The 13,356-nt window shown below is 40.0% G+C and overlaps 1 protein-coding gene across 2 annotated transcripts in view; it reads right to left on the reverse strand.

Annotated features, from left to right (window-relative positions):
* Nucleotides 1–710: 710 nt before the first annotated feature.
* UBE2V2 (ubiquitin conjugating enzyme E2 V2) overlaps nucleotides 711–13,356 on the reverse strand; it is a 39,413-nt gene continuing 26,767 nt past the window's right edge. The window contains exons 3-4 of one of the 2 annotated variants that reach the window (XM_074987193.1): nucleotides 9,176–9,301; nucleotides 711–1,585 (exon numbers count right to left, since the gene is read on the reverse strand). In XM_074987193.1, the coding sequence (XP_074843294.1) occupies nucleotides 1,439–1,585; nucleotides 9,176–9,301 (273 nt within the window). In that variant the 3' untranslated portion in view covers nucleotides 711–1,438. Of the gene's footprint in view, nucleotides 1,586–9,162; nucleotides 9,302–13,356 lie in introns of both variants that reach the window. The other variant, XM_074987195.1, reaches the window with a different exon arrangement.

Raw genomic sequence — 13,356 nt, forward strand, 5'->3', positions numbered from 1 at the left:
GAACAAGGGAAATTAGACAATGTCGAAGGAGCAGAATTCATTCAAACAATGAGATTGTGTCCCTGGCACTTGAGGCACGGTATAAAGATGGATAAATGACATGTCCACACAGTTCCTAACAGGAATATAAGATGTTTGTATAAAATACTAAGGCCTGAAGTCAATCACTTAAATGTAGCTGGGATAAGGAGAAAGTGAGACAGAGCAAAAAGGAAACTTGTTTAACGATTAAAAAAAGTGGTTAGAGGAAGTTTGGGGAGAAAAAAGGTGACAGAAAAAACAAGGAAGTAAGTGTAGAAAATGGTTATGAGGATGAAACAAACACACACACACACACACAATCCAGCAGTCCAGTTTGGAAATTGCTCTGGAGTTACTTAGCCGAAGTGGCCTAATCAATGTAATTTCAAGAATGAATACTGGAAATATATATATGTATTTGTATTTCTCTATCTAGAGAGATAGGTAATGTAAACTGGGGTTGAACAGTTATGTTTATTCAAATGAGTGTCACTGCAGATTATGGCACTTGCGCCTCTGAAATAATCTCAGTACCCTCAGTTATCAAGTAAAATAAGCATACAGAAATAGTGGCAAGAAGAAAAATGGGGATGTAGACCTGCCCTTATATTGTGTTTAACTTTTTACTACCTCTGCAAGATACTATACATATATTGAATCATTATTAGAGAAATGGCACAGCCTTAGAGGACACTTTCCACATTTTATTTACATTTTAAGACTAACTTTAATTTCAATCACATATCCATACACCTATTTCCTTTTTTTGTTTCACTAAAACTTAAATGCATTGTTTATTAGAACAAAGACTGTAAACAAATATTTGCCATTTCCATTACATGTAACACACAGGAGCCGCTTAACAGAATCCATTCCCTCCTTTTATAAATACAGGTATCAAAACAATCCTGAACATACTTTGTGACACGAATAGTAGTCGGCACCCACATCTTTGCAAAAATTAAACAAGATGAGCAACAGTGTTCACTGTACCTGCTACTTAAAAACAATTTTAACTGCAGCTCTTTTACTAAGCCAGATGGATAAAGCATGCCATTTAATTTTTTTTCTTCTCGAGCAATTAATTTCCTGAAACATACATTAATCCACAGCAATCTGACACTTCCTGTCATGCGTTCATCTTGTAAAACCTGAATTTCAATTTTAGGCTTATGCTTAAATGACAGTGACTTGATAAAATAAAAAATAAATTGTGCTGCCTTTTTCCCTCCCATAGTGCCTGAAAACATACTGGGCGTACATATATTATATATATAATCTTACAAATGTCCAGGTCATGTATACCAGCTGAAATTCTTTTAATGTGTGGGCAGTTTGCATTGTGAGATTTTAATCAAGACATTAATATGAGTAGAAGGTTGTTGTTTTAAGACAGAAGTTTGAGAAACAACTAAAATTAATTGTTATATGTTTGTCCTTCTGGAGGTTGTGGAAGCTTCATATTTTCTTTAGACATCATTAGACGTCTTAGCTCTTGAAGTACAACTTTAATGCTATAAGAATTTTGCCATTTTGCTAACACTGGTATGCTTCGCGCATCCACCTGTAAAGAGAGATGGCACAAGTTAAATAAAGACAATAGTTTTTTGTATCATAAAAAACAAAATCCCTGCACATTTGGTTTTACAGGTTCCACCTCCCTCATCCAGCAACCTCAAGACCTGACTCATCCCAGATTATGGAATTTGCTGGACAAAGGGTGATCCCCTCCCTGGCCACCTGGTCTGATGCTGGTTCCTCTTTTGCCCCCACCCCACATCCCAATTCTAGCCCTAGCATCCCCATACCTCCTACCTGGACCTCAGCCCCTGCTGGGCCAACACCAACCTGGCCACCTTGGGCTGCAGGCCATGGACATCACTCCAGCCCCAGTCAGCCTCCAGACACAGCCCAGGCCCCACAGGCACCAGCTCCAGAGGCAGCTACACCTAAGGCCACATGGCACCAGCTCAGCCCCAAATGGGCTGCTGGCACGGCCCCTGAAGCTGGCAACCAGATTTGGCATGGGCCAGGCTGCTGGTTTTGGCTCCGACTCCAAGGAGACCAGCTGTAGCTCAGGCCGGGCTGCTGGCTCTGGGCCCAGCCCCACAGAGATCAGCAAAGCCCCAGCCTTGCGGACCAACACTGCCACAGCTCCACAGAGATTGGGTGCAGACCTGACCCCGCAGAGGCTGGCTGTGCCTCTGGCCAGCTGGGCTCCCCTGCCCACGGCAGCTAGACTCTCCATACTAAATTCCCACCCCACCATCTCCAGTCCAATAATGTCTGTGCTCTTTCTACTTAACAACTCACAAAATGATAGCACACGTTTCAATCTCTTTAGCACTTCCCAACTATTCAAAAAATAATTTATAATGAATGCTTAGCACATTCTTACACACAAACTCAGATGCTGAGATCCACAAAGCTGGACCCCTGCATATCATGCTCAACAACATGAAGTTCCATGGTGGATGAAGGGTGGGCAAAGAGAAGCTCTATGTGCAGCTCTTTGCAAAACTGGGGCCTTATCTTAAACAAGGGAAGTTTTTATCCACCATAACAAAAGGTCTTCACTAATCATTGAAACAAAATACTAAATTTAAACCAAACAATATATGAAAGCATTACTTCCTTACTGCACCAATATGCAATAGGTAGTTCTCACAGTTGGCTTTCCCTTCTTTATTAAGCTATTTGCTACACTATATTCTATGGTAAACCTTTATCAAAAGGAAAATTTACCTACTATAAATAACTTTTGTCTGTTATTTGTTTTGAATACTTATTGCTTTATGGACCTTCTGATGCTTTTTACTTGTTCCAGTAAACATGAGAAATATTAATTTGACTTATACAGTTCCACTTTGTTTCTTATGATTAATATTTTTATGGACCTCTTAAAAGCACAGAGAATTTATTGCACATCTATTGGTAGTTCAAAGGGGAAATACAAAGGAAAACGTGTGTGCCTCTTTATGCTCCTTTACAGTGTATATAGCACAGAACATTTCTGGGAGGTTATTTTTAATGTAAAATTATTAGAAAAGCAAAAATATCAAGTTCTAGCCATAGCAACTTTACTTCCAGATGATACCTAGATTCCTTAATTCAAGCTATATGGTTTCAGAATACAGAGCATAATGCTATTTATATCTGCAGGAGACACCTGGGAGATTAATATTACCAATGATTACCTTCAAAATTCAAAAACCAAATACTGAAGGAAAAACTGCATCAAAAGGAAATACAAAGTCTGTTGCTTATGCAGTGATTTTTGCACCAATTAAGAACCCCCCTGTCCCTTTTTTAAGAAAGCATAACCTTTCACAACAAGATTTGAAAGTTGCATTGGTCAGACCACCATTATAATTTCTAGTTCATTTTTCAAAAGTGTTTGATCTAATGTGTTAGAGATATCAAGAGATGCAATTTTGAGGGGATAGAGGGGAGTCTATGTGAGTGTAAACACAGCTTTCATACCATATTTTCATGTATGAGTTTTACATCAACCCACTGTCAAAGAAATTTCAGCACTGAGAAGAAAAGTACCCCTCCAAACACGCCGTCCCTTCCCACATCTCTGGAGATAATTCCTAATCTGCAGAGAAGTAGCTCTGCTGAGGACAGCATCTAGTTGAGATCTCCCTCCGAAAGGCACAACCCCCCTTCTTATATATCATCCCTCCCTCTAGACCCCCAAACTAGGCTGAGGAGTTAAGGGGCTTCCCTGATTGCTATTAGGCAATAGAGAAGCAATGTACTGTCACTTATGACTCTGGAGCCCAGTAACATCATAGTTTCATTTCAAAATTTAACTCTGGGCATGATATTGCTTGAACACATTCTCCAAACCCTACATAATGCAGCACAGGGTCCAAGACACTGCCCTCTCCAGGCAAGAATTCCAGAGTGAAAGGCAACCTGCACAGTGGAGAGATCTGAATGCTGGATGGCAGTGACAGAAAAGAACAGAAACAGAACAGAAATGAAACTCAGGCTCACCATGCTTTCTGGGCATACAGTTTTGTTGGAAAGGGGACCAGGAGAAGGAAAACGGTAGATTTTAAAGAAGAGTAATAATTTGTAGTTTTACCACACAAGGAATTTTTACAAACCAGAATTAAAAATGAATTGCAACAGATGATTGTCAAAGGCAAAGGCTGACAGCAGCTGATTGAAAAGAAGAAGAAGTCTCAGTTGAGAGACTGGCAGGGGGAGAGGGATGACAAAAAGGTAGTTTTGCTGATTTAAGAGGACTCAAATAGGCCAACATGGATAAAGATAGAGTTTAGGTAGGATTTCAGTGGGTTTGGAAAATAATGTAATAGTGAGACCATAGGTGAAAGTTAGATGGGGAATTGAACAGTTTATGAGGCAGTTGCAGATTGTTTCAAAATGTGGAACTAACAAGGTGAGTACCCATCTACATCATAACCATTTTGATTGCACAGTAGATCCTTTTCCTCACACATCACCTGTTTATCTCCTTTTCTAACCAATTTGTAAACTGGGGATCGGCTTAATTTAAAGCTATAGCAGTAATGTATATAACTGTATATATACACATGTAATGTAGCTGTCTTAGCACACCTCTAATGTAGTCAGGCAAAGCTACTACTTCCACTGATGAAGTTTATTACAATTTCAAGCAAAACTGTTTCCACCAGTGTAAATAAAGGCTTTCTTGTTTTTACTAGAAAGTTTCAGCTAGAAGGCTACAGACTCATATCTTCAATACAAGGACTGCCTCCTCCTGCACAACACATAGAATGTTTTCAGCACTATCACACTACAACTAACATGACAGCTATTTATTTTAGCTCAAGCCACTTGACATTCTGCAAGTTACCTTCTTTTGTTGAACAACATATCTTGCAAGCAGCAAGATTCTTAGCTTTGTTTTATTCCTTGCATTGCAGGCCCTATTCTCCCTATAAAGAGATTTTACAATGGATCTAGCGATGACATGCTCCTTTATTAAGAAAGCTTAAAGAAAAGGAGATGTCTCATTTCTTCCAATGGTGTTTGTTAGGAATGCTCAAAACCAGATGCCCAGGAGCACCCACTTTATATTCAAAATGTGTTCGGATGTAAGGAAGCAGAATTTCCAAGGAAGTCTGAAGGCTAGTGAACTTGAAAACTGAGAACAAAATTTTTTATTTTACCAGCATACCCAATATAAATCTTTAAATAATGACAATAGCAGCCACATTACATGATACAATAATAACCAAGGACTTTTCCTGTGCTATTTAAACACAAAATAAATTATAGAAGAATGCTTCAAAATGTTCAGTGTTCAGAATGCTTCTAATATCATAACTTTTAAGAAGTAGCAAGCTGCTCAGTCCATTATAAACAGATTCAACTGGACAACAGTTCACAGTATTACAGCTGATAAAATCCCATGCTTTTAAAAAGAAGAAACAAACACTTCCAGCTGTAAATGTTATTTAAATAAACAGAAGTGATTGCAAACCCCATGAGATACCAACAGAGTGTTCAAGAATACTTAAAAAAAATAATAAAAAATAAAAAATCCTTGAAAACCATGGGAAAATAAATAACGTGTCAGAACACAACCTGTGTTTTATCAATCTACGATACACAATAGGCTCTAAGAGGAAAGACCTCACAGCATTAAAAATAGTAATTTATGCTGCAGCTGTAATACCCTCGGCAAACAGTAAGTAGTTTTTGCTAGTTCTACTCATACACTTGGGTCAGGTTTTCAAAACAAGAGTCTTAAATTATGTGTACAAATCCAGCAGTCGCATATGCAAACATACCACTGTGAGAATCAGTGCTAATAGGTGGCCACCTTTGCAAATGGAACCTGCATTGTGAGTTGAAATGTAAATGGAATGAATTTTTGCTAATTCTGTTTTTGGATTTTTAAAAGTGAGGGTCAACGTGCCTAGGTGACCAGTCTTGGTCTTTTCAAAATGCGTTAGTTTGAGGAATTGGAGAAGAACCCTCTCCAAAGTGAGCACCTACTGTTTCAGTCCATTCAGAAATCCCATAACCTACAAACTTTGCATCCATGCACTGATCATTTCAGGAAGAGGCCCTTCCTTGCTCAGAAACACCATACTGACAACAAAATCTGGCCAGATGACAACATGGGCATGGGCAGCAGAGGCTGCCTGATGATACAACAGTTTAGGCTGATGCCCCAATCCTCCAACAAATTTGACAGCCGAGAAAAACAGGATGCTGGAAGTAGAAGAAAGCTGACCTATGAAATAGGGAATCAGGAGGATGGCAGTACAATATTAAAGTAATGCCAAGATACTCCCAGTTTCTAGCTAAAGTAAAATATGAATTTTATCTTCCATAGATGATGGCTGCTGGTAATTGGAATCCCTGGAAAATACAAACAGTAAATTAATTTAATCTAGCTAACCTGCTTAGTAATTACAATGTATAAATAATACAAATATTAAAATAATCTGCATCAGATTTATTCTCTCTCAAGGCCAACATTTATTAAACTAATGATACTAAAGCCAGCCTTAGACTACTTTAAAAAACTTTCTAACTAAAAATTGGTAACTGCTACTTGCATGATATACATCTACAGGCCATGTAATCTGGGGATTTAGTAAGATTTTCTCCCAGATTATTAGTTTGTCAATGGGATTGTGTTGGTCTTTCACACACCAGCAGGCATGGAGGAGGGGAGGAGATTGCAGCCCAGAAAACATGATTGTACAAGTGCAAAAATTGGAAGAAGGTCTCAAAGGCAGCGGTCATATCTAAAACAATATTAAATTCTTCAGAAAAAAACTGCTCCATTTTCAAGATGGTAGTGTTCCTTTATATAACATCTTAAGCACTAGGTTTAATTTTCTTTTCAAACTGCTCCCTTCTCAGTTTAGGCAAGAGAGTCTATATGGTGTGTTTCTACAGTAAACTCTTTCATATCTGGCAACCTTGGGACCAGGAGGTTGCCAGATATTAAATATTCCGGAAAACAAAGAGCAGCTGGGAAAGCACAGGCAGGGCTCAGGAGAGGCACAGGATGCATGGAGAGACAAAGCCGCAGGATCCCCTGCCAGGGTGCAGGGGAGCGCTGATAGCTCTGTGGCTGAGGAACCTACTGGGGCACTTGGGGCATGCCAGCAGCTCCGGGGCTGGAGTGCGGAGAAGCACCAGCAGCTCTGGGGCTGGGGACCCCACTGGGGCATGGGGGAGTGCTGGCAGCTCCAGAGCTGAAGACGCTGCTGAGGTGTGGGGGAGCACCAGCAGCACTGGGGCCAGGAAGCTGGCAAATGCCAGGGGAGCGCCAGCAGCACCAGGGCCAGGAAGCCAGCCGAGGCTGGGACCAGGAAGCCGTCTGGCCCCATGGAATGCAGCAGCGCCAAGACTGGGAAGCTGGCCGAGGTGCAGGGGAGTGCCAGCAGCACCATAGGAGTGCCAGCAACTTCCGGGAAGGAGATCCCCCGGGGAAACTGGCAGTGACATTCAGGAGCAACTTCCGGCTGAAAGAATATTGGATATAAGAGAGTCTACTGTACCTAGAAATGCCATTTTTCACATGTGTATCTCCTGCATGTGTGCATTTGGCTCGTATGTTTATTCTAAATTAAATACTTTTTTTTTTTAACTTTGTGAATGCTCAAGTGTCACTAAAGCTTTAACTTAGTTTGAAAAACCTTTTAGTGATGTTGTGAGAGAAGTACAGAACTTGATTTGGCTCTTGGTACCCAAACTGAGTTCTCAGGTCTCCCAGTTAGAAAAAACCATGTACATTTGACATGCTATCTACTGTGAAGCCCAGTTTTCAAAAGAGAACAGAGTATTAATTTTGGGACTTCACCTGGAGTCTCTTTGCTACCTGATAAAAATATATCTAAAGAGTGCAGTTTCATTTTCGGTACTCCCTAAATTTTAAAATTTCAAGAGTAAGAAAGTAAATTATAATTAGTGACTTGCATCAGCTGAAAACACTAGCCAAAACTGTTCAGAATTTTAAATGATCCTTAGTGTTTAAGAAAGGTAATATATCAGAAGTTTGGAAAAGTGAAGACTGAAGGGGGACATGATAACAGCTTTTAAGTATCTAAAAGGTCATTACAAGGAAGAGGAAGAAAAAATATTTCCCTTAACCTCTGATGAAAGGACAAGAAGCCATGGGCTTAAATTGCAGGAAGGGAGTTTTAGGCTGGATATTAGTAAAAACTAACGAACTGTCAGGGTGGCTAAACACTTGAATAAATTGCCTAGAGTGGTTGTGGAATCGCTACCATTGGACATTTTTAAGAGCAAGGCAGACAAATATCTGTCAGGGAAGATATAGATGGTGCTTGGTCCTGTCATGGGTGCAGGAAATTGGACATGATGACCTCTTGAGGTCCCTTGCAGTCCTATGATTCTAAGTCTTGAGCAGTACAGCATTAAATGTTCCTAGGTAAATTTAAGCCTCTTTGAAGAGGAATATTGTAAAGGAGCTGCATGGACACTGTTTTATTCCACTTTTTAAAAAAAACAAAAACCAAAAAGCCAAAAAAGCCCTTCAATTTGTACTTTTTTTAAAAAAAATTCTTTTACAGTAAACTCTTTCATATCTGACAGCCTCAAGACCAGGAGGCTGCCGAGCATTCAAATATTCTGAATAATAGAGAGCTATACTTAGCAATGCATAACACTAAAGAAAAACAAGATTAGATATTAAAATAATAAAAATGTATGCAGAGTACTTTATTTATTAACAGTAGACTTAAACACTGTAAACTTATACCATATTTGCTATATTTATTTGGTTTTACTTTCATGACACTGTACTTATGGAAAATGTAACTAAAATTTACCTATGGTTAAAATGCTGGTTATTTGAGCATTCTGGTGGATAGAATGCCAGATACAAAAGAGTTTACTGTAATATTGCAAGTAATGTTCTATTAGGTTTTACTGACAAACTATTAACAGGGTCACTTTGCAACAACCACCTACAGATTCAAATGTACACTGTATGCAAGCAAAATAATCACACGTTAAAACACCTGTTTAAACAAACAATCGTTAATAATGTAGAATTTAAAACTGAAAATTCTTTCCCACCCCACCCATAATAGTCAATGGATTTTTTAATATAAATAATTGCAGAGTGCAAATTAACAAGGAGGTTGATCTTACCATTTGAACTTACCATTCCATTGGAATTATTTATTCCATTCATATTAATTTTAGTTACAAATCTAACCGTTGGAGGTGCTTCTGGATATTTAGGTCCACACTCTACTTTCAGACTGTATATTCTGTTTTCATAATTTGTCTAAAAAAGAAAAAAGAAAAAAATTAAGGCATCTTACTGAAAGTTATTATTTAAAAAGTATTTTAGAAATACAAAAACAGAGCCAACCTCGGTTAGGGCGGAGGCACAGGTAACAGGATAATTTAACTCTTTTTTTAAATTTTTTTTTACAATTGATGCTCTTGATTACTTTTTGACATGTCAATGCCTCAATTGATCAATGTGCTATATATATTTAACAAAGGCTTAACAATTTTAAAATAATCTGTGTGTAAAAAGGTATCTATTGTAGGTACAGAAAGAACTACACACAAAAACCAGATAAACAATATATTTAAAAAAAAATCTGTAGAGAAAAGATGACTAACCCACTTGCAAAACTAGGTTAACACATATGCTTCCTCCCAAACTCTGAGCTCTGTCACAAGGCAAATCGAAACCACTGGACAAACCATTCCTACTAAAAGGGTAAAGTGATTATATAGCAAAAAAATCAGGATGGGGAAGAAGTAGATGAAAATAAAGCAAAATGGGAAAGTTCACAGAGAGTCAAGGATAAAGACGAAATGGAACTTGCAAAAAAAGCCTAAAGAAATAGTTACGGAGTAACTATGGCAAAACTACTCAAGGAACAAATTCTACAATTTATGGCTTCTGAGCAAGAAAGTTCTGTATGAGACAAATAAAAAACAAATCCAACTGCCAAAGAAGGCATGACCAAATACTCAGGGTTAGATTATGAAAGTATTTTGTATACTATGATAGTCAATGGTACTCTCACTGGCAACCAGCTCTCCCTCTCTCCTCTACACAGCTGCAACAACAGAAGCAGCTACTTTCTGTAAAAATTGATAACCTACATTCCTACTAATGTTGTTCTTCAAGATGTGCTGGATATGTCCATTGCGCTGCTGGAATGTTCATATCTGGTGTGCAGTTGTCCGAAAACTTTTTCACTTAAAGAAACAAGGAGTTTGAGCACACTCTGTTGCTATGTCACTGCATGCTGGAATAAGACAGAATTGCCCCTTTACTCTGCAGGTTTCTATATACTATGTAAACTCTGACAGAGAAGGGAAGGAGGGCAAGCTGTGGAATGGACACGTGAACACATCTCCAAGAACACCTGCTCTAACACTAAGCAACCATTTCTGGTTTTTGTACTTTTACTTGTCCGTTCTACTACAGGTGACTCACAGGCAGACAAACATGGAAATGGACTCAGAATCTAGCTGACCAGTGTTTACAGGACAATCCATCTGAAATTACCACTGATCCTGGACTGCTAGGAAACAGCACAATGACAAGAAAAAGAACGAATTGATAATCAGTACAGAGCTTACCAATATCTAGAATCAGTACCTATGCCAACAAACCAGTGGATTTACCTCGGTTTCAGTAGAATGCACCAATTATCTAACTGGCAGGCCTGTATTAGCCAACTGGTAGCATAAACAAATGCACATGGATGTCCAAGATCAGATTCTCTGAGCAGAAACTGATTGGCCTCTAGTCCTGTTCACAACTGCTCTGAACAACTGTGTACAAGATCTGAAGGACTTAGTGCACTCAAGGTAGAAAGCTAAAGTCCTTCTCACATTCAGTAAAGTCTTCTCTCACTCTATGCATGCAAGGTTTTGGGAAGAATGCTGACAGATTGCCCAGTTAACATGAAAATGAGAAATGACTTTCATGAGAAATTTTGGGTCGGGGGAAGAAAAACTTCATCCATGTGATAGGAGGCACTAACACTAGGGGTCTCAACTCACCCATTCTTCTGCTAAGGTAATGTCAACTAAAAAAAAAAAAATCTCTATAATGAACTGGAGCAAAGAGTAAGTTGCAAGTAGCTCAAAAAGAGGTTTCATTAACTTTCTGAGGACAAAGTTCAGATCCCATGGAGATATAAGACCTTAAACATGAGGGTACAATCTGATTAACCCCTTTAGGAAACTAGTAGTAATGGACTTGGAAAAAAGGAATCTATTATCCATGTAAGGTATGAAAGGTTTGGATAGCTGCCAGATGTCCTGTTAAAAAGCTAACTAGCCAACTTTGATGCTTTAGGTAAATAGGATAGGCTCAAACAACAGTGTCGGCAAGGGCAAGCCAGTCTGTAAGAATGATATGAGCATGGTCTTGTTTGACTCTGAACAAGATCCTGGGCAGCACTGAAACCTGCAGGAGGCCACACAAGATGGGGGTCCTTTCAGGCAGAGGAAAAGCAGTAAGCCTGGTCTGACAACTTCCCAAGACGAAAAACGCAAAAATGATGGCATTTTCTGTTGGACTCTGTGGCAAACAGGTCCACATGGGGAGTTCTCCAGAGCTGAAATATGGATCTGGTAATGTCTGTGAATAAAAACTTCATGGGGTGATCGGAGAAGGTCCTGCTTAGTTTCAACATATTCCACTTCTCTTGAAGATAACACAATCCAACTATAATGCAAAGATGTCCAAAACAGCCTTTGTTTTTAAGGATCTTAAATCAGCTGCTTACTGATGATGATTTAAATGTCTATAGGGTAACTACAGACCAAAGCAGGAATCCTACAGAGCTGAGTGGGGTATATGAACACTTGCCACGAGCAGGACAGCCAATCTCCTCAGAGCAACATGGGTTTAGACTAGTCTGGTAATCAACATGGGTCCAAAAAACAATCTCCTGGTTGCTACTGCTTCTCTGATGCTGGAAGCTGTCTGCAGAGCTAGGCAGATACTACTGTTATCAGTTAACAGGTTAAATTTTGAATTTTTTTCTCTAATTGTGGGGTGGGAGAGGAGAGGTATTAAATAAATTTGGACATCACAAGCTTTGGAAACTCAAGGCCCAAGGCTTGTAACTATTGTACTTACACATTATCTTATCTTGCCCCTTGGTAAAGTCAAAATCTCAGGAGCCCAGCAAAACATGATGATATTCTGAACTTCTGCAAAATCTATTGCAAGTAGCAATTACTTCTGGTTTCCCAAGTAGGGACTGGACTCCATGACCTCTCAAGGTCCTTTCGAGTTCTTATGTCCAATGATGCTAAGCAGGCGGAGTTTGGATTGCTGGTGGAAGAGTACCATCATTATACTCCCAATATCAACATGAGCCTTAGTCTACTTCTGCCAATAAGACTTATGAGGGACTAACTGCACAACAATTTACAGCAGTGCTATATTATGGCCACTCAACGCGAGCAAAAAAAGAAACCTAGTAGCACAATGCCTCTTTGTGTACTGGCCCATTTTTAAAATCCCTATTTATGTACAACTATGTTTTGTACTCTAGTATCATCAAAGCTGTTCATCAACAGATTTTCTTGGTGCAAAAACACCACATTCCAAGATCTGCCGATTCATTCTTGGTGATGCTGATATAACAAGAAAGAAGTAACTGTTCACGTGATTACAAATAATAATTGTCGAGCTGGAATTTTAATTTTTGTTAACAATTGTTTGTCTCACTAGAGCATGGTTTCCCAAAGTGGGGGAAGTGAAGAAATTCCAGGGGGGCATGAAGCAACCCAGCCCCCCCACATTCCCGCACCCCAAGAAAGAGCCGGCCTTTGCTTCCAGCTCTCAGCCCCTGCCATTTTACATGGACGACCCAATGTAGCCACTATAAAAAACAGACAGCCGACGAAGACCCACATGGAGCTAACTGCTTCCTGCAAAGGTGAGAGAGAGTGGTTTGCGGGGGAGAGGAGGAGGATGGGGTTAGATAGGGTTCTGGGGGTGCCTGGCTTGGGGGAGGGGGTAGGGGCAAGGAGCTGGTGATGCCTAGCTTTGGAGGATAGGAGGGGCTCAGGTGGCTGGCCCCAGCAATGCAGGGCTCAGGTAGCTAGGGCTGGCAGGTGGGCAGCTGGCCCCATCAGTGTGGGGTTTGGGTAGCTCTGGCTGGTGGGCAAGCAGCTGGCCGTGGAAGCACAGAACTTAGGTGGGCTGTTTGGGTGTGCATCTGGCTGGCCCCAGCAGTGCAGGGCTTGGCCAGCTGGTGCCAGCAGTGTGGGGGTCAGGCAGGTGGCTTGGGAGGCTGGCCCGCAGCTCACAGAGCTTGGGTGGCTGATAGGTGGGCGGGTGAATGGCTG

The sequence above is a fragment of the Carettochelys insculpta genome, chromosome 2 (assembly GCF_033958435.1).
Source record: "Carettochelys insculpta isolate YL-2023 chromosome 2, ASM3395843v1, whole genome shotgun sequence".
Lineage (NCBI taxonomy): Eukaryota > Metazoa > Chordata > Testudines > Carettochelyidae > Carettochelys > Carettochelys insculpta.